Source organism: Pelmatolapia mariae, linkage group LG20 (genome assembly GCF_036321145.2).
Source record: "Pelmatolapia mariae isolate MD_Pm_ZW linkage group LG20, Pm_UMD_F_2, whole genome shotgun sequence".
NCBI classification, from domain to species: domain Eukaryota; kingdom Metazoa; phylum Chordata; class Actinopteri; order Cichliformes; family Cichlidae; genus Pelmatolapia; species Pelmatolapia mariae.
In genome coordinates this window covers 30,121,422-30,143,661 of record NC_086244.1, presented here as the reverse complement: position 1 = coordinate 30,143,661, position 22,240 = coordinate 30,121,422, and the positions used below count along the sequence as shown (strand labels likewise).

Below are 22,240 nucleotides of genomic sequence, written 5' to 3'. Positions count from 1 at the left end.
GTGTGTGTGTGTGTGTGTGTGTATAATTTCTTTTTTTTTTTACTGAGTTTGTTTCTAATTCAGGTTAAAAAAACAGTCTGAATTAATGTTAATGAGGTATGTTCACAAAGTTACATTTGCAGTACTCTGTACAGCTTACATTCTTTAAGAGAAATAATTTGAAGAATTAATTTGTTTTTCAGTACTCAGGCAGCAACTTAAACACTGTGTGGATAATACCTCTATATGTTGTTGACCACGATGCAGGAGCAGACTGAACCAGGACTAGAAACCTGCTCCATCTTCCCATCTCTGGAGATTTCCATTTACAAAACACCGAAAACTCGAAGGTAAACATTATATTGGAAAATCTTTTCATATATGTTATTTATATAGTATGTATAGTATATAAGGCTTTGTCCTTTTTAAAATAAACAGCTCATATCAGCTGTCAGCAGAACTGTAGAACTGAAAAAATGTAAGAGTAGAACTTGAAAGTGTGTGAGGACAGGGAAGGATCAGCTTTATTTCACATTTGAGAGATAAACTTTTCAGTTTGTGATGATTCTGTTCTCTTTGTGATTACAGGAACTGTCCTCAGATTCAGACCTCAGCACCACCCAGTGACAGCAGACAGATCATCCAACATGTTCACATGTTAACTGATGAAAACAGTATAAAGGTTAAAGTACCACATGTGCTGTCAGTGAAAGCTGCAGCTGTTTTATTGGTAAAGTTAAAGACAAAGTCAAAGGGATTAATCACCCATGTAACTGTGTCACTGTATATCAGCATTAGCACTACCTCAGCTTGGTGTTTCAGACAGCTGCTGATCTCAGACCTGCAGAGCTTCTGTTTTAAACACTGAATGTAATCAGCTGCATGAAGAGCACATGTTTTCTCTGACACAATTAAATAAAACCTGATGATGGTCAAAGGTCGTCATTTGTATGTTAAACTAAAAACTGTTGATCTGGAATTCTTTCACAGTTTTTTGCCAATAGTGTGTTATTTACCATAAAGTAATTCAGTCAATCATACCAGAGTAACCAGAGAGGACAATATATTTTTAAATATATAACTTTCTACAGGACTGAATATCTTTATGTAAAAGTCCAGAGCATCTGAGGATTATTTGAGTACTAACAACATTACACAAACCAAAGGTCTCCATCACAGTGTTCCTGAAATGCTGGGGTTATCCATCTTCTGGGGCGTTCCTACAGTGAAGTTCTGCTGTTGATAATAATGTGGACTCTATTATCAAATGAAAAGAACAAATTATACTACACTACTGAAACCTTCTGCTGCTGTTTTTAAAGTTTCCTTGATACCAGGATGTAGAGGGCTCTGAAGATTTAAACCGTTTTAAATCCATTACACTCTCAGTCTTATATTAAAATCTCAAAGGACAGCATTATAGTTTTGATATTAACAGTAACTCCGGGCCTCTGTGGAGTGTGCAGCTGATCTCATTACTGTCTAAAAATGGATAACAAAACCTAAGGCGTGCTGAATCATTCAAAAATACAGACTATTAGAGTAACAGGTGTGTAGCATGCTAACCAGCTAGCAACAAGCCTCTAATACAGTGCGTATGCTAGCCGCTAATCTAGCAAACGAATTAACAAAGTGTGTTACGTTCTTAGTCTAGCCGTGCATTGAACACAACAAGAAATTGGCCCCACTCACGCACCACCCAAGAAAGAACACAAACAGTAGTATCTTTTAAAGTGCTAAGTAGCCATTTATTTGCTTCAGCAGTGAGCAATGCCAAAAATAACAAACAAAACTCCCTAATGGTCCCTATGCTTTCCTACACAAATGAAAACCAACCAAAAGACAATTCACTTATCTAACTTTCTAACAAAAAACAGGAGAAAACTTGAACAAAAATGGCTTCTCACGCCTACTAGGCTGCTGCAGTGAACAATATGTACAAGGTGAAAAAAAATACACAATTGCTACTTTACAAATTCATTTACAGCTATTTACAAGATTAAGGTTCTAATGCCAGACACACACACACACACAAACACACAAAAGGTTGTACTTGGTTATACTTGCAAATCAATGGGCAAAGACACTCTACAAAACAACTAATCAAAAACACATGCTCTTTGTTGGATGGTGGAGGCTAGGAGAGGCCAAGTGGTTGTCATCTGGTGGTTAAATACTGGAGGTGATCAACCAGTTATCCAATCCGAGGACAGGAAGAGACTCCACCCAACTACTCAGCAGGCACGCCCAGGTGTCCACCCCCTAAGAAAGAAAAGGGGAAAAAACCCACAGCCATCCTCTGGTGGGAGGAATCACACATAAAACAAACACTGACAACATTGGATCATAACAAGTGATTTTAGGTATTTCAGAATTATAAGATGATAAGCTGTGTGTCTTTTTCATAATAATGACGTGGTTGTATTTACCTTGACCGAGTCAGTCGCCATCAGCAGATAAACTGTATCAGTCGGGCTACGTAAAAAGTGTGAGGAGCATGACCCAGTCGGCTTTGTGGTACCTTGAACACCTTTCCACCCAAAAGTTAACAAGGGATTTGAAGAAAACGTAAAAGACAGAGTGAGTCTGGAGCTCTACAGACTCTGCTGGCTGAAGTGTACTGAGGGCAGTACAGAGCGGATGCAGATGGGACTCGAACCATCGCCGCTCTAGTTCAAACTCTGCTTACAGGCCTTGTCGCTTCCCATGGGCCAATATTGCTATATTTAAACTACACACCGTGCACAGTTGCGCACCCATGTCTGCTTTTCTTATTAGCTGGGCACGAGGTAGTGGTGTGAAATACTACATATTTTGGTATCGATCCGATACCAAGTAAATACGGGCTAGTATCGCTGATACCAATACCGATACTTTTTAATAAATAAGGTGGATGCCATATTGAATTGCTAAATCTCAATTAATTTTCATGACCTTAAGTGTTTTTTTGTGATGTTTCCTTTTTTATTATTAAATAGTTAAAACCCAGGACATAATTAGGACAAAGTTTATAATTAAACTAAAAAATACTTTATTATTGTGGCGGGGTGTGGTCTGCGATGGCGCTGCAGGTGAGATGGACTCACCGGCATCTAAAATCATGCCTCGCTGGCTTAAAACCTGTGCTCTGCTTTTGCTGTTGTTGTTTTTTGGTGGTGATGTGTTGAATATACTGTTACAGCAACAGTGTGATTATTGTAAGGGTGGACAGCGCGTGGCTCGAGGTGAGCCGGAGGCTGGCGCGCCAGCGGGACCTGCCAAGCTGGAGATGGAGGTCGAGGTGCGCGGGGGTCCTGTGGCAGTGCTGAGATGGTGCTTTCTCTCACTTCTCTCTCTCCATGTCAAAAACGGGATGCCTGAAACACATGGACAGTTCATCAGAGCTGCATAATGTTAAAAAGCCACAATCTTCTGATGTTACAGGTCCAAAGCCTACTGTAGTTGAGGTTTGGAACCAAATTATATATTTTATGAACCATTATGTAACTCTTCTGGACAGTGGTCTGTGTCGACCTGGCCTTAGAGGGAAAAAAGGCCATTTTGAAAATCATAAATTTGGCCGTCCCAGCTGCTCCACGTTTGTCCCCATCCTGCTCTTGTAGCTTGTCAGTACCATCATCCTGACCATGATCACTATTGTCATTCCATCTTAGCGTCTCATCCTCTGTTCATTGTTGGTGTTTTCCTCTTCTATCCCACACTGCGTTAGTTTAGTCTGTGATATGTTGTCACTGTAACCACAACTGTTGCCACAAACATTTAACAACCTGTGATCTGACGTGTGCACTTATCTCTCAGGCAACAGACCGACCAATAGGAATGAACGGGCTGGATGTGGCAAGTCTGAGACCGTTTGACCTGGTGATACCATTCACCATCCAGAAAGGAGAGATCACAGGTAACAAGTCTTCTTTATAAACAGATAGTTTGATCATAGTGATGTGTGAGTGTCATTGTTTTTTGTCCTCTGCTTTAGGTGAGGTCCGAATGGCATCAGGCAAAGTTCTACACTTCTACATGGATTACATGAACAGTGCCTGTCAACAAGCCAGCTGTCTTTACTGTTAAAACCAAAGATGCTGGAGAAGGTAGGTAACAGTCACATGCGGAATGCAATTATATTCGCTATGACTTACCTGCTCCCTCTGATTTTAAACACACGGGACACTGTCTGTTCATATCACATCTTTGTAGGTGGTTTGTCTCTGGCCATTGAGGGGCTGTGTGCACAACCAGGACAGAACCTGCACGGTGTCTTACCTGCCAGTGCTGCCACGAGACTACAGCATCCTTGTTAAATACAATGACAAGCACATCCCAGGCAGCCCCTTTTCTGCTAGGATTACTGGTAACTGTCTTTCTACATAAGTGTAGACCATCCATGCAGCCTCTAAGATGGCAGCCCAAACGCTACAGTAAAGTAATTCATTTTCTTCTCTAAGTGACGATACCATGAGGACGTACCGTCTGAAGGTGGGTTTAGCTGCAGATATTCCACTGGACATAGGAGAGCTTGACCTCAGCCAGGGAACAGCCTCTCTTACAACACCATCAGGGCCAGAGGGGCCCTGCCTGCTGAAGATGCTATGTAACGCTCACGTTGGTGAGTGTCCGCCTGATAAGTGAGAAGTGTGCTAAACAATGAGACTCAGCAGAATCCAAATACTTTATTAATCCCTAAGTAAAAGGCAGAGGGGGAAAAGTAATAAAAGTTAAAGCATGGAGAAAGAAGCAGGAGCAACTGAAACGGGCTGCATGCACACACAAGAATAAGTGTTGTTAACCCTCATCTGTTTTGTCTGTCTGTCTTAGGAATCTCGTTTGTTCCCAAGGAGATTAGCAAGTACCTTGTTAAGATCAAGAAGAACGGTCGTCATATTCCCAGCAGCCCAATTGCTGTTATGATTAAGCAGTCAGAGATTGGTGATGCAAGCCATGTGCGTGTGAGTGGACCGGGGCTGAGCAAGGCCAGGACTTTTGAGCCTACAGACGTCATCATTGACACTCGTGATGCAGGTATATGCTCAGTGAAAGAATAAATACTAGAGATGGCAAAATACCACGTTTTTATGTCCGATACCGATATCATAAATTTGGATATTTCCTGGTCGGTACAGTGTTATCCACGTAGAAGTTGATATAGTCTGTTATGCAGGTTGTTAGACCTTCTACGGCAGCTGAGATCCTTTAAGGTGAACAGGACTCTTCTAAGGATGTTTTTTGACACTGTGGTGGTGTCTGCTATCTTTTATGCTGTGGTCTGCTGGAGTGGTGGAACGGCAGAGAGGGACAGGGGGAAACTTAACAAACTGGTCAAGAGGGCCAGCTCTGTCCTGGACTGTCTGCTGAAGTCCATTGAGCAGATTGGGGAGGAGAGGATGTTGTCTGAGCTAACATCCATCATGGACAACACTTCCCACCCCTGCATGAGACTGTACGAGCACTGAGCAGCTCGTTCAGTTGTAGACTTTTACAGCCAGAGTTTAACATGGTTGCACACACACACACACACACACACACACACACACACACACACACACACACACACACACACACACACACACACACTTGTGTACATATCTCTGTACATTTTTATCTGTACATACAAATTTCAGTTGCTTATGTATATAGGACCACTTTGTGTCTTCCTTCTATATTTGTATTTGTATATGTATTGGAATGTAAAAATAATTAATCACGATTAAAATGTGTCCATGACTTGCAAACTGATGATGATTCATCTCATTAATCATTACACACTGCTCTCCCCTACATAAGCTGTACTAATAGGTTAATCGTATCAGTATCGCCCCTGTGTTTATTTGGTATTGGATCAATGCTAAAATTAGCAGTATTTTTATATTTTGTCTTCTTTCTTTTTTTTTAAATGAACAACAATAAAAAAAATTCCTGGCCCAATTTTTCTTCGTAATATTACTGGTATAAATTTTTACATGATATAAAGCTCATATCATGATATAGTAACACCATCCGATTCCAGTTCCTAGCACACAAATTGGTGAGACAAGCCGACTCACATCTGACAGTGAGAGCTCTGTGTGGCTTTCCATGAAGATTTAATAAAAAGGGAGCTAGTTAAACAACTTCCACCACAATGCTTCTCATAATATGCAAGAAAACGGTTCTCGCTAAAGGTGGAAATGACAAATTAGTTTCACTACTTGAGGCAAAAACACACTGTTTAGGACAACAACGCATTGAAGGAGGAGAAACTAGTAGCTGATAATGTGCAACAACAAAGTAGGATTCCACCGAGCATTGCCTGAATGCTCGTTAACTGTACTGCATATGACCCGAAGACCAATTGGTCGATGGAAATTACTTGTGTGGTTACATACAGGTAAAGGATAGCTTAAAGCAGCTGGCGGTACGGTTGTTGGTGCTAGGCAGGCTGATCTGACTATTTCAGAAACTGCTGATCTTCTTAGAGTCTCTGACAATCATCTATAGGGTTTACAGAGAAGTCATTGGAGAATGATCAAACTTTAAACTCCACAGCCTGCCTGAGTATTGTTGGAGTTATGTCCATCCCTTTAGGATCACAGCGTACCCATCTTCTGATGGCTTCTTCCAGCAGAAAAATGCACCATCTCACCAAAGTTAAATCATCTTAAACTGATTTCTTGAACATGAGTTAAACAACATGAGCACTCAATCTTTCCTTTTCCTTTTTAATAGAAACTTAAATAATTATTGTTTACTCTCACTACAAATTCTGCAGTCGTCGAGCATGTTTAAATGTGATATTTTACAGCCTTTCAAAAATCCTAATGGGAGCATTTCCAACTTTGAAATCCTTTCGATGAAATTGGTAGACATTTGCAGCTTGAAATGTCAGCTGTAATTCAGCTACAATACACCAAGAATCAGTTTGTGGCTCTCATGCAACATTAACCAGTATTTGTGAATTCACATAAAAACACATTTAGAATGAAGTGATAAGTTAAAAGTGACAGAAATGCCATTACTCTCTTCAGATAATGTTTGCTCTGGCCTTAACTGAAAGAAATATCTTTAATACACTCAGGCCAGCTCAGGTCTATTCATCTAACTGACACAGACACAGAAGGACTGAGCTGTGTAATGCCCTAGAAAGGCTCAACCAAAAGGTACATATTAACCAGCAGCCCAGCATGTCTCTCAAGTGTTAATCTGCACAATCTCAGCTTTTGATGGGAAAAGTCTAATTAGCAATTTTAGCTGTAGGTGAAGCTGAAAGACTAACAGTGGTGCAAAGAGTGGCACATACTGAGTAGCCTTTAGTATAGAAGAACAAGGAGGAGTTTGTTGGAATCTGTCAAGACTCAATTTTGTTTGTGTCATCAGATTACTTCTATCATCGGTCTGCAGGAAGAATGTACTGAGCCACCTTGATGCTAATGGAAAATTTTCTGTACAAGCCAAAAGAATGTGGAAATGTGGAAAATGACCAGTTAATCAAATGGCCTCTCAACATTTTTAAATATCATACAAATACTCTCCACTTTCAAGATTGAAGCATGTGGAAGCATACAAATAGAGCATGAAAAAGCTATATATATAGTAAGTAATTAGTAGCAGACACTGCTAACACCAAGATGTTTTATAGGCTTGCCACATTTTCTTTTATCCTCCACTTGTCCAGTTTCCTCAGTTGTTGTAAGGACAGTGTGCATTATGCAGATATTTCCCAGGTTTTTAGCAATTAAGTGTTTGGGAATCATCTTATTGGTTTAAAGATATTTTTTTAAGCCTGTCAAACTTTATCTTTGGAAATTTTTGTCAAGATGTGTACTAGTAGCAAAAGTACCTAAAAATACAATTTAAAATATGCTCTTTGTTGTCTGTTATGTGAAGACACAATAACTGATTCATCCCTTGAGTTAGATGCCTTATTTATGCTTGGGTGATTCATAGGTCAGTGCTAAGGAGCTTAAAAAACAAAAAACACTTCTCTGAAAATGGTCAGATACAAGGACTAAACTGAAAGTTAGTGGAAAACCAATGTCCAGAGAAAAACTTTGAAAGACCTTCAGAGAGCTTGGAGAATTCTTGCTCAAGACCACAAGAATAGAAGAAAGTCAGATTCTTTGGAAGCAAAATATAAAGAATTGAGAGGTTTCTCAACACTTCTTCACAGTAAAGTAAAACAGCATGAAGAATGTGCATGTGAATAAATGATAGAAGCTGGTAGTGAGTTGCAAAAGTGTTGCTCCTGTTGATTATATATCTTGTAAAATTAAAAATGCTATACTACATAACTGTTTTTTCAAGAATTGGGTCCTAGGATGGGAACTGTGGATATTCTTCCATGCACCAGAGACGAATAGTGCCCCCCCCCTCTCTTTTAGAGTGCAGAAAAACATGAATGGATTTTTCAAACAGAATGTGGTAGTGTGGTAGAGATGCAGTGGTATTACATTATTATCTACCGTTCTCCTCAGTTATTTGCCATTCCTGAAGTTAAAGTAAGGAAAGTGTGCCACCAGCTGGCCATTGTTGAACACTTTCAGAACACAATCTAAAGGCTGCAGGTCTTTACTGGGATTCTTTAAACTCAACTTGATCCATTAGATAAAGTTTCATATAGACTCCACAAAAAGCTTTAACATTCTCAATTTATTCTGAACACTTGCTCGAAAAACAAAACAAAACTTTAGTGCAAATCATACAGAGAAATTGTTCAAAGACTGATAACATGATTTTTAAATTATTAATAAATATACATGACTCAATTTACACTACGAAATGCTACAAGCACTTTTCACAGTAAAATAACAGTCTCCCAAACCGTTCTGTACATCCAAGATGTTGAAGACTTTCTGAACGAAAGCAATATTATCAATAATGAGTTTGAAAGTCAAAAATGTATAAGTACCATTACTGTCCCTCAGATACAGGCCATTGTCAAGTTTTAGTTTGAGCAAATTAATAACCCTCAGTTCAGTCATAACACAATTACTACCCTGTATAGCGCTGGAGCAAACTAGTAGCTTAGAAATTTTTAAATAAACAGATACTTTACTGACATGATGCCACAAACATTTTTATATGCCACTAGAGGTTTGCTGCACAAAAAACAAACAAAACAAAAACCAACCAAAAAATGATCATATTCCCATACTGTGATTGATACATGTTGGACTTCATTTTACGCACTTCACACATTGACAACTGCTGCACAGATTATAAGCAATGATGTAATGCTTGTATGTTACAGATGGAAATATCTTAACTGACTGCACATTCAGTGGGGCCAACACTACAAAAAAAAAGAAAAGAACAAAAGCACAAAAAAGCAAGCATTTGTAGAATAAGTGCAAAATCAGGTGAGCAAATTAAGACAGCGAAGCCAAAACAAAGATTGGCTCTGTCAGTGTTCTTTAGACATGAACTTAAATGTAAAGCCAGCAGTGGTGCATCAGAATATTAGCACAGTATTTCTGTTTGGGAGTGCACTGTAAATTCACCAAACTGCAGAGCTTCCCCAGACATTAAGAATTTATCTGTGGTGTCACACATTCAAAACGGCTGCAAAGGCAGCGCTGCGTTCTCAAGCAAAAGCTTTCCAGGTACGTTTTTTATCTTGTTTTTATGACAAGAAATGTCACATCAATGCAATATTTCAAAGCAACTTCTGCAAGGCCTGAATATGCAAATTGAGCTACAGTAAGTGATGGTGACTGTATTTGGGTGAACCACCTAAGTAAATTCTTTACTTGGGAAACACAGAATACTTGTTTTCACAACTTTTATGACACATTTAGTCATATTATATACATTAGATGGCACATAGAGCATTATTAAGAGAACTCCCATACATGTATATACAGTAGCAGCTGGGCCAATGACAAAATACGGTTTTGTACTGAGAAGGCTGTAGCATTAAATCAACTTAATCTTACATTCTCATGATGAAAAATGGACTTTCCCAAGTATTAAGTGATGCTGCTCAAATCCATAGTTGCAATTTATCATGATGCTTGTCACCAGTGTTACATTACACTATGGTTTTGTATGATTCTGTAGGCTGAAGTTCAGAAACAATCATACACATTTACATTTTCTTATCTCTGGCATGTCTTCTGGGTACTTACGCTGGTTACTTCCTAACAGGCCAACAAATGATCAGAGGCAGTGTTTAAGGCCTAACTGCATCTCCAACAACAACAACAAAAAAAAAATCCATCCTAAATGAATGCAACTTAAATCACAAGCTCACAGACAGCATGCATTAAGAGTTTAAACCAAAAGGCCACAGACAACAGTTAAGAAAAAGTGCAAATGCATGCGGGAAATGATTGCCACCTGCCATCGTCTAACCTAATGAGCAGAGCAGCCCTTCCAGCTCAGTTCCCCCCCCCCCCCCCCCCCCCCCCCACTTCCTCTTCAGTTTGTGACATGTAGCAGTCAGATTAACTTCAAGTGCAAATCCAAGCCGTTGACAGAAAGTTTCTGCAATGAAGGATAACTCTACAAAACTCCAAAAATACTACAAAAGCATTCAAAGACTTGGTTATACACAAACCTACTCACTGCAGAATCCTTCATGGTCTGTTGTAAGTGTCCTGAATCCAGTTTATTATACAGTATTCTGCAGCCTACAAGTCTGCTGGGTTTACAGTGTCGTTACCAGTTTTCTCCCTTTAAAGTCACTGAAGGAGATCCATACAGCAGAGTCCTGAGAATAAAAATAAAACAGATTTCTTAACACAGCCGTGCCGAGAACTTACACACAAGCTACATGTGCTACTATGTTTGCTACCTGCTGATCCCCGATCGCCTGCTGTGTAGTCATCAGGCTGAAGCACTCTGCTTAGCACTGCTGGTAACGGATCCGGTTGCTTCTTCTCTCCTCTGGGTGGGAGGCAATTCATCCTTCTGTGGTGCTGTCTGCCGAGGTTTCACAATAGTTATTTTAATGGGAACTCCTTTGACGGTGTGCTGCACTCTGCTATACTGCCGCATGGAGGGGTTAAAAGTGCGAACAATGGGAAGCTCATTCAAGGTGGGCGTCTCTTGTTTTGGCTGCGTGCTCTCTTTTATAATGATTTTACTTCTTTTGCTTGAAAAGACAGTTTGCACTGGTAGGATGGCAGGCCTCTTTGCAGAGGCGGACGTCTGGAGTCTCGTTTTATGTGGAGGTGAGCCTTGTTGTTGCTCTTCACCATGAGGAACCCCTCTATGCAAGTGTCCATCGTTTTCCTTCGTCACAGAGATCCCACATTCTTTCCTTTTCTTTACCTCTTTAGGTTTCTTGGGGCAAACAGCCATGTGTTTGGTTCTGCTGCGACGCATTGTGAATTCCCTGCTGCAGTGTGGACACACAAATAATTCCTGCTGCTCACCCACCTGTACAGGTGACATTTTATTTGATGAATGCACGGACTTGTTCCTCTGCGGCATGACCCTTTGGGCAAACCTTTTCTTCCTTTTGTTAAGTACTTTGAACTTTACAGGTGGTTCCTGGCTAGGTTTGGACCTGTTTGACTGACTGACTCTGTTTGAAGCATTTAATCCATTTGTAGAATTGGTAGTAGACAGCACTCCATTTTGAGATTTTGCAAAGTGACGTAGAGGTATGGGATTCTTTCTGGGTGTGTATCGCCTTTTATCACTGGCATTGGCACAAGCCAAGATGTGCTTGTGGAGCTCTGGCATGTTATCAAAGCTTTTCCCACATTTGGTGCACCGAATGGCTGTACTGAAGGTCTGTGGGATGTTGTGTGTAGTGAAGTTTGTGGCTGAAGCCAACGAACCAGCAGGTGATCTGTTGTGGTAAGGAAATGGAGGGGGCTTGAAGCTGGGATAGTGCTGGTTAATGCCAAGACGAACATCAGGCCCTTTGATTTTGCCTCCATCTGAAGCCATGACTTTAATTGTTGTAAACAGTTCTTCAGCACCCACGTCTACTTCACCCTCTTCCTTTTTCACCAATTTCTTGAGTTCCTCTTGAGCTTCAGGTCCTGAAGCATCTGTGTTGACTTTAGCTGAATTGTTGTAGTTCTGAGGTCTTAGTTTGCCTTTTTCTTCTTCTGTATGAGTACACTGCTGGCCTGGATGCAATTCTTCCTGATGCTGCTTCAGATTGCAAAGATAGACAAATTCTTTTGTACAAGCACTGCAAACGTAAGTCTTCCCAACACCGTGGAGGCTTGATCGATGGTCAAGTAAAGCAGAGGGTTTGCCAAAGAGCAGCACACAGAACTCACATTTGTAGGGCCAGTCATCAGCGTGGTCAGCCACATGATGACTAAGTTCCTTCATTGAATGGAAAAGCTTATCACACACATTGCAGATGAAATTCTTGGTGAATGTCTGCTCCTGGACATCATTTTCTGGATCATTTGAGGATTCATCTTCATTAACTTTCTCAGGAGAGGGAGCGGGTTCAGATGAGATTTCAGGTGCGGAAGCAGAACTGTCAGTGGCTTCCTCAGGTTTTGTGGGTGGTGGCCCTGTCCCAACTGAAGGCTCTGGGTCAGAGTTTGACTCACCCAGAGGAGGACAATCTGATACCACTGAGGTGGAAGTGGACAGAGTTACCGATTCTGCGATGGAGGACACAAGAATAGTGGGTTCCACAGTTTGAGCACTGGGAACAGATACAAGCTGTTGCTGTTCTATGTGATTAACAACCATCTGTGTAGGTGCTGGAGGCTCAGCTGTATTTTCTTGTAAGGTAATTGCAGCAGGAACTACATTCCCTGGGGCTTCAAGAGCTATTGTACACTCTATTAACACAGTGTTACTGGCAATGTTGTAAGAATTGAGTAGGGAATCACTTAAAGTTACAGTGGGTGTGAACGGCACTTCTGTGACAGGTGCTGAATCAACTATTGGTGGGTTGAGAGCTATTTGATCAGTAAGAAACACATGGCCAGGTAAATTTAGTGTTGGGTCAAGTGGTTGGGAAAGTGTGACGAGATTTGCAGAGTTTGTAGTGGCAAATGTAGGCGTTAAATCACTCTCAGAAGAATTTAATGCATTTTCTGTGCAGATTACCAAGGGTTCAGTAGTTATATTTGGGCCCAATACCTGGATTGGTTGGCTCGAAGCGGTGGAGATAGGTGGCGGTGGTGCCAAAACTGTGATTAATGAAGGAGCAGTAGGGAGCATGGTGTGTGCAGCTGGGGAAGCAAATGCTATAGTGCATGGTGAAGCTGGTTGCAAGGTGACAGGAGTCAAGGAGGCAGATGATGGAGTGAGAGAACTGTGGGGTAGGGTAAGTCCATAGACAAGTCCATCTGCAACAGGCTCCACTGGGGTAACAATGTTTGAACCCGTTACTATGGTGAAGTCTGTGACTAAAGGAGCCTCAGAATTTGCAAGACTTAGGTTTTGGTTTCCGATTTTTATCAAGGATTTTTCCATCGCTGCTTTTTGTTCTGCTTCATTGGAAAAAGCCTGTGAACCTGAATTTGACATAGTTTCAGATTCATAAAGGCTCTTTTTTTGCAAACTCAAATCAAGCACAGCATTAGCTAAAGCTACATCTTCTTGTCTTTTGACTGTATTAGAAAGATCCAGAGGTTGTTGGTTACAGGAATTACCGCCTGTCACAGGGGGCCAGTTGTCTGGCAAAACAGGTTTCACTGCTGTCTCCGTTACGGATGCAGTAACGTCATCATTGTCACTAACTGTTTGGTTCACAGGTGAACTATGCTGGTTTTCTACCTGCCCTGTACTTACAATATCAAAATCTCCCGGATCTGACAATGATGACTCTTCATTAGATGTTGGAGTCTGTTGTGGAGAGCCTGTTGGAGAGCCAGTTCTTCTCTTAAACTTTCCTGTTCCAGAAGGTAGGACAGAGATAGAGACAGGTGAGCATGGCTTCTGGCCATCTGTAATGAGTGCAAGTGTCGGTTTAAGGCCATCCTGCTTTTCCAGGAGCTGTTTTAGCTTTGGCGACAGAAACACTGTTCTTTCTTTCTGCACAACTGTAGACTCTGTATTCTGAGGAAGTAAATTCTCTATTAACGAAGATACAAGTGATGATGAAGATGAAGACACAACTACCTCAGACTCCAATTCAGTTTTAATTTGTGGTAAGAGAGGTGGTGTTGCAGTTCTCCTCTTGGCAAGTGGTTGACCAGGTATTTCACTGCTTATAACTGAATCTGCATTTAATACCTGGCTGATATGAGAGGGGTCCAGAATCAGGGCATCCAGTCCAACTAAAGTCGAAGACCCAGAATGGACCTCAGCTGCTTCACATTTACTGACTGTACTTGTTGACACTATCTTTCCATCAATGTAAAAACTCAGATTCTCTGAAATATTGCTAGAGACATCTAACATATAATGTTCTTCATGTTCCCCTTCATTCTCCACAACAGCTGCAGGCGGTGTATTGTCACCAAGCCGTGTTTGCTGCTGAGATGATTCACTGACTGTTCTGTGAAGGTTTTCCTCTTGAGGCAGCTGAGCTTTTTCCACATGTGTGAACTGCAGCTGGTTCTCATGAACTCTACGCTCATGGCGTCTCTTGTTGGTGTGGGTTGTGAATATTTTTTCACAGTACTTGCACGCATGATGCCCCTCTGATACTTCTGATGTGTGTGGCTGATCAGCGAGATCTCCAGCTGACAAAAGAGAAGTATTAGAGCTAGTCGTGGATGACGTATGAAGCTGCGTGACTGAATCTTCTGAATCCAGAGCATTTGACTTTTCATGCTGCAGCTGACTTAAATTTGACGGAAAAGACATTTTGTTTGTATTGTTTTTGTATAAATGTGCCTCATCATTAGCCAAAGCATGGACCTCCATGTGTTTTTCCAAGGCTTGCTTGCTGGCAAACTGTCCTTCACAGTGCTGACAGGGGAATGAGCTCCCATCTTTCTCAACCTGATAATGAGACCTCATCATGTCAGGTTCCATGTTGGAGTTGACTTGGTAGATCTCCTCTTCTTCCTCCTCCCCTATCTCCTCACTGCCTCCAAATTCTGGTATGTACACATGAGGAGAGTGCTCCATCTTCTGTGATGTCTTGATCCAATTCTCTTAAGTATTTCTGTGACAAAACTTCGGCAGTTGTCACACCTATTGAAAAGAAGAAAAAAAAGAAAGAAATATTGACAGTAAATATGCCTCAGAAAACCATATGAGGGACATTCCTTTTCTTTGACACCAAACACACCCAAGAATAGATAAAAGCAGTTGGAAGCCGAGTGTTTAATGTGGTCTGAACTAGGGCTGTGCGATATGACCAAAATCTCATATCCCGATATTAAGACATCTATCGTCCGATAACAAATGTAAAATGTAACATTTTCTGTAAATTCTGTGAATCTCGGGCAACTCAACTTGCGTGATGCGTTTCCAGCTGGGCGTCGCGTACCTGGAGTCCAGTGTTTTAACTGATGCATGAAACTACACATTTTTAGACATAGGTTGTAACGGCCGCGTTTTCTTTGTGAGTATTTATTACACAGCGTGCTGCGGGGAAAAGCCTGTTCTAACGTTTGAGTCTAAGGTTTATTTTTTAGCACCTGACGGCTCTGTTTTGCTTCTCATCCGTAAACACTCTGCATCTTTCACGTGATTCAGTTTATTTTGAAAAGTCTCAACAGGATCTTGAGCTTTATTGTGAAAGGTTTATGTGGAACAAGCGGACACACCGTGGTTTTACCGTCGTTGTTGCTAACGACAACGCATAAAAACAAGCACTTGTCTGTCTGTAGTGTGGTTATATTAAATATAAGAGAAAGAGAGAACTTTAAGAAATTAATATAGCCACTACAGTGACCATCAAAATGATGAAAAAATATTGCCGTAAACAGTTTATTTTGCGACACCACAAAACAAACGATAGCGTAAAATGAAACGATAGACGTTTTTATATCGTCATCCGATATATATCGTTATATCGAACAGCCCTAGTCTGAACTATGAGGTTTTGGCTCTTGTTATTTGAAACTTTGGCCATATTTAATATGAACATGGACCTTAGACACAGTATACATTGAACAAAAATTAAGATAGCATAGCAGATCCCTTTAACTTCTACTTGACATATCTGTCATTTCAATTTTAAAGATGTAAAGCTGTTGAAGACAAATTGTTGTTTTTTTTTTTATTTATTAATAAACACACATCAAATTGCCAACACCTGATTTACCTCAAGAGAAGCATTATTACTAGCAATCAGGGTATTCAGATTAATTATACTGTAATTGTATGGGACCGTACATAACTCCAACCATGGAAATCCCTCGTGGATTCAAAAGTATTTAAAGACAAAACAGACAGACAACATATAATTAAAATAATATCTAGATCAGTCATCACTAGAATATCCTCTCAAATGTCACCACCTGCTTGCACATCAGGGGTGGTCTGACTGTTGAGGTTCACGCTCTAATATTGCAGCATCTCTGGATTAAAATTAAAAGAGTGCGTTCAAGGGCACAATTTTTGTAAAATAAAACCCAAATGAATTGCAGCATCTTACCATTTTCACGTTTAGTACAGAGCAGATGTTTTCCTTAGCAGATGATCGCACTGAGTTTTCTTTCTGATGGAAGAAGACAAAACACACGGAAAAAAAAAAAAACTATCAAGCCAGTTCCATAACACTGGATGACAGACAAACTCAAACTGCTAATGGGTGAGAAGAGAGAAGTGATCAAAGTAAGCAGAAGTGGCATGAGAGTAGTTGAGCTGTATGCTTTTATCTTTCTGGCTTACTGACTGCTGACTATGCTTTCAATGTCTTGTTAAGCTGTGCTGATGTGAGAAGGATCATGAAGCATCAAATGCAACATAAGATAAAAGACACTTAAGGGGAAAAAAAGCTGCCATGTCAAAGTTATTTTCTGTAAATGTTTAATTTCAATTACAAGTCCAAAAATACTCCTAATCTTTGTCAATGATGACCTCATTTAACCTGGGTGCCTTAAATTACCTGTTAAACTTATTACATTCAATAGACCTGGTGATGGCCGCACAGCTTTTGTTTTTCCTGCCTTTAATTTGAGAAATAAATTGGTGCATTTGGACATTCATCTTCTTGTTGGTTTAACAAAATGGCAGGCCCATCGTGTCCCTGATTTGTCGTAGCTTCTTAGGACTGCACTCGCACTAAACAGCATCAAAATTAGCATAAACCAAGCGTTACGTCTATTTAAACAGTTTTCCCGTTTAAAACATGTATTTTTATTCATTCAGCATCACTGTTGATTTACTAGCGCACTTGCACCGAGAAGAGGAAACGTAAACAAAAACTCACTAATGCACAGACAATTTCTCCTATATTGCAGATAATCCCGTGGTGCGTTTCTGTAGCACAAATATATCAAAATCGTGCCGTTTTCACAAAACAAAAACTGTTCCAGCACCATTCAAGGGCCTGCGCACTGAATAATTAGAGGCAGTCTCCAAACATTCAATTAGGATATTCATTAAAAATGTGCTGAAACGCGTTTATTTAATACATATATCACGTAAAATGTAATTATAACACACATTTGTGAATATTTTATATTACTATAATTGTAATTCGGAATATCTTTGGAGTGCGTTCGCGCACATCTGCTTCACCTGGTTTGATGACGCTCCCCGTCCTTGCACCATTGCTAACTGGTCACACAACACGTCGTCACATTACTGTTTTGCTACACAGGCTGCTAGCTCGTCCACTTAAAGGTCAACTCACTTTTTGAGTACACACATTTAACTACCCCCAGGATGCAAGAAAGTTGCTTGCAAATTATGCACTTGTAAGTGCCAAGGTCTCGTGACAATGCTGTCAGCAAAGTGAGAGAAATCAGCTGTTATCGTCCATTAAAGTATTAACGATATGCTGCTAGCATGAATGCTAGCTCGCAAGCCCTGGCTAAATTTATCGTCGAGTTCGCGACACAACCTTCAAGAATAAGTCAAATGAAAGTGCACGTAAAGGTTTCGCGTACATACTCGTGTTTGCAGACAAACCGCCGCAGATGGACTTCTAATATTCCTCTTGAGCTGCTAGTAGACAGTTGTATTTTCTCCCCTTCCTTAATGCACCAACAAGGTTCTGGCTTTCTGATTGGTCAGACAAAATGGATGTCAAAATTGGTCCAATCAAAAGCAGTGTTGTTAAAGCCCATAAAAAACTTGAAAGCAAAAGCCAAACTGTCGTTTCAGATTTAAATGTGAATATTAATGTGGAGCTTGTTTATTTATTTTTTAATAATGTTAGACATACAGCTCCAGTTCTGCTGACTTTTACTCTTTAAAAACAAAAGCACATTACACAAAGTCCCATCTTCATGTTTGTGGTTGTGAGGTGTGAGAAATCCTCTGTTGATATATTTTTTAATTTATTTTATTATTGTAATTGCTAGCTTTAAAAAATTACCCGGTTCCTCTGGTCCTCAACCGGAGGCCTGGGAGCTTGAGGGTCCTGCGCACTGTATCGAGTGCTCTTCTCTCAGCGCTTGGTACTCGCCCAGCTTGTCGTTTCCTTCTTATATTCTTACGGCCAGATCAGAGTGCAATATTTACAAAAAGACACAGTGGTACCAAACAGCCTCTTTGGATAATGTGCTGGCATCCGACCCCTAGAGTGAAAGGGGATAATGGCCATTTCAATCTTGCTGAATCTCATAATGAACGATAACAACAGGGGATATTTTAATTTCTTAAAAAAACACAAAAACCAAACAGTCAGTGCAGTGTATTCATTTGACCTGTAGAGGGCGGCATATAATAAACTCTGTGGGCTCTGGGTGCACCTTCCATGCGGGTAATTCTGAAACTTTGATCATTTACAGTAGGACCAGCGCGTTTTTAGACATTTAGAATGAGTAATTCATCCTAGTTCTAACAGTGTTTAGTAGAAGCGTAATTTCAGTTTTTAATTGATAAACGTATAAATATAACTGTTTACAAAAACGTTTCTAAGGATGGAAGGTAAATAGGCACATATTTTTTTGGTTCATTTACAACTTGCATTGATAGTTAGCTGTTAAATAGATGTTTCCACTTGAATTAGTACATTATTTTCAGGTCTCCTTCATTACAGTTGTCATGTTGTGTCAAGAAAACAGAATTCCCAGTGTGCTGGAAAGTTGAAGTTTAACGATGTGCACTGAGCACTTCTCTGTTTTCCCTTACTAGACAAGGCACTGGCTCATATTCAGCTCACATCTACATTGACAGACACTTGGCATCATGTCCACTTTAGCGTAGAGGTTTTTGAAAGCATCTGAACGAGTTCACCAGACTCTCTCATGGCACATGCATGACATGTCTCTTTTAATTTTATATGTTCTAAGGGGTGTTTCATCATAAATAGCAAAGCTTCATCTATTATATATACATTTCTACTCTATATTCCCCCTTGTAAATTCCAACTTTGAAAACGTGAAGTAGTTGGTACAGTGTGGTATGGTGAGCTGATATGCAGTGGCTCTTTAGGGATAAACAGCATTAGGTGGCACATAGCTCATTTAATGGCAAGTTGACTATGATGATGTTTATTTATAGCTTGTCATAGCGAAACTTACCCAGAGCTCCAGCATGCCTTTCACAGCTGATGGCAATTCCAGCTGTGGAATTATAATGAGAAGTTTCCAATTGAGTCTGCTGGTCAGACACATCTGTCAAGTCATCGTCTAAGCAGGTGCTGAGTGCCTGGAAGCTACGTCAAACACATGGCTAAGCAGTTGGAAATGTGGAGAGGAGCTTTGCAAATAAAAATGCGAATGAGCACATAAAATGTAGAACACAATGAGTGATCAAGCTGTACTGTCACATCATCGCTTTATTAACTCAGGGAAAAATGTTAGCTTACACATAGAAAATCTTTGCAGTGACACTATACAAAAAACCCTTCTGTGTGCTGACTTGCACAAAGATAAAGTGTGTTTTTAAAGTTGCTTTTGTATCCCTGAGTTTATACTTTCTCCACTCCAGACATTTTATCGGGGAAGAAAAATAATTTAGTCGGATTAAATTGTGAAGTGATTTTGTAATTTATACATTTAAGATAAACGTGTTTCATGACTCTATTCATTGGTTTAAACTTGGAGACAGTATTTAAAACAAGGGATACTTAAATGAGTTCATGTGACAATAGTAAATGTAACAGCTAGTTTGTGAGCTATAAGGTAAGGCAGTCTATTATCATAGTCTAAAATTATTGAAAAATATTTTCTTTTGTATGTTTTGTTTTTCCTTTACTGTTAAATACAGTTTTCTGTTAGTCTTTGTTAAATTTACTGTGCAAAAGTCTTGATCCATCCCTCATTTCTTGATATTTTGTAAGAAAACTGGGAAATAGATGGAGCAGTTCATTAAAAATGCAAACATATATGGAAAGAAATACAGTATATATATTGTCCAAAAACAGAGTTTGCATAATTCTAGCAACGTTGAAAGTCAGTGTTTGTTACGACCAAAAACTATTCTGTCTGAACTTTCTTAGACAAGCTTTCTTGTAATTTGTGTAAGTAGTTTTCATGAATAATTCTCCAGGCTTCTTTAGATTGATACTGTCTTTTGTTCTGTTCTCTGTCAAGATGATCTCACGTTGCTTCAATAATGTTTAGGTCTGGGGTGTGGTGATACCAATCCATGACTGTGTGTTTTTCTATCAGGTAGGCTTTTACTACATTAGTAGTGTGTTTTGAATCATTGTCATACTAAAAAAATGAAGCCATTGTATTCCATGGTGGATCAAAACTCTGACAGTACTTTTCTGTGTTCATAATTTCAATTTTGACAAGATCACCAACACCACTGACGGAAATTAAGCCTCAAACAATGACAGAAGCACCAACAAGTTTTGCAGACACTCACTACTATACCGCTCTCAGGATCTTCTCCGACATATTGATGATAATTTCAATCAATCAATGACCCTAAAGTTAGGGCATCCACTGGCTATGTTATGCTGTTGGGAATGCTTGAGTACTATAAATCGTATGAAAGTTGTACAGTGCGGTCCTGATTATAAAAGGAAACATTTCTATCCTGATAAGGTGAGCTTTTTTCCACAATAACAACGCCTCTGTCTACGGGGTAACTCAGGTCAGTAAATTCTCTGTTGAGTATGAAAATTAAGTTAAGTTGAGTATTAAGTTCTTATGGTCAAAAAATAGAATAGAATATTTTTTTATGTCAAAAGGTTGAACATTTGCTAATATTTTTGATGAGCGATTAAGAAAGTAAACTAAAGAAAAGTGTGTCCTGTGCAGCAGGAGCCAGTTTGTGCCAATAACACTGTGCACAATGAAACCTTCACCATCATACAAGGCAAAGAAGGAAAGAGAAAGACGTGTCCTACAACATTCTCATGTATCAGACAGATTACTGAGCAGAACACTGGTACAAAAACAAAAAAGGGTCTCTTATAGGAGATGCGTGCCACACACCCAGACAAAGACTTGCCTGTAATCAGACAACATGTCACGTCACTCGGACCAAATAAAAATTTTATTGCTCCGTGTTGTGGCATGCCAGATGTTCAGTGAAGAATATGTAAATGTCACACACAAGTACAAACTGTGCAGCATAAAAACTTGATCCTGCACACATGTGCATACAACTCCAGCCCACTGTATTATATCTTGTACTTGCACACATCACACTTACATGCTAATAATCCCCTAAAGTCCATATAAAGCATGTGCCCTTCAAAATCACAGCCCGATTTACTTTTGTATACAAACACACATTCAGAGGTCACACTAAACCCCATCAAGGAGCATGCTGTGTATATATAGACACCGTACACACATATATAACTCATAAAGGCACACACATCATCAATCTTCTACCTGCTCTACTATCTCCACCTCTTTGTGAAAGCAAATTCAGTTTTCTCCTGCATTATCCATAATATATCTCACCACACACACACACACACTGTTTCTGCATGTCACTCAACTTTGAGCACCCTTTCTTTACTTTTCCACCCCCACTTGTGGGCACAGCTGTCTGTGCCACTCAAAGGTCTATAGGCTGACATTTTTTCATGACATCACAAACCCCTGAACACTGGTGAACCGTAGGATCGTATTCATTCAACTCCAAGAGATGAACACTGCAGATGCACAGGCACTTATCTGAGAGTACGCTCATGTTTCAGCTGACATTTGGCAAGAGGTAGGTCACCAGTCTAACACAGGGCAACAAGCCAACCAGTTCAACTAATTACTGGTAAAAATTTAGTGGTCAGGTAAGGATAACTGAAACCTGTGCACCATTGCCACAACACATTTTACTCCAAGATTGTATCATGTAAGTACCAATTATAAACATCTATTTT

General features: G+C 39.9%; 1 protein-coding gene across 5 annotated transcripts; it reads right to left on the bottom strand.

Moving 5' to 3' along the window:
* Positions 1–1,748: 1,748 nt before the first annotated feature.
* Positions 1,749–18,396, bottom strand: prdm2a (PR domain containing 2, with ZNF domain a). Of its 5 annotated transcripts, XR_010091930.1 has the most exons (5): positions 17,899–18,009; positions 16,436–16,498; positions 10,745–15,024; positions 10,516–10,660; positions 1,749–3,335 (listed from the first exon to the last, which is right to left on the bottom strand). XR_010091930.1 is itself a non-coding variant. In XM_063464349.1 (4 exons), exon 3 carries the CDS (start codon positions 14,956–14,958, stop codon positions 10,777–10,779), a length of 4,182 nt encoding a protein of 1,393 aa, XP_063320419.1. In that variant the 5' UTR covers positions 14,959–15,024; positions 16,436–16,498; positions 18,326–18,396; the 3' UTR covers positions 10,367–10,660; positions 10,745–10,776. The 5 variants fall into 5 exon arrangements, 4 of the variants coding, with proteins under 4 accessions (XP_063320419.1, XP_063320416.1, XP_063320417.1 ...); XM_063464349.1 differs by lacking the exons at positions 1,749–3,335; positions 17,899–18,009 and adding an exon at positions 18,326–18,396 and having other exon boundaries at positions 10,367–10,660; XM_063464346.1 differs by lacking the exon at positions 1,749–3,335 and having other exon boundaries at positions 10,367–10,660.
* Between the last annotated feature and the right edge of the window lie 3,844 nt (positions 18,397–22,240).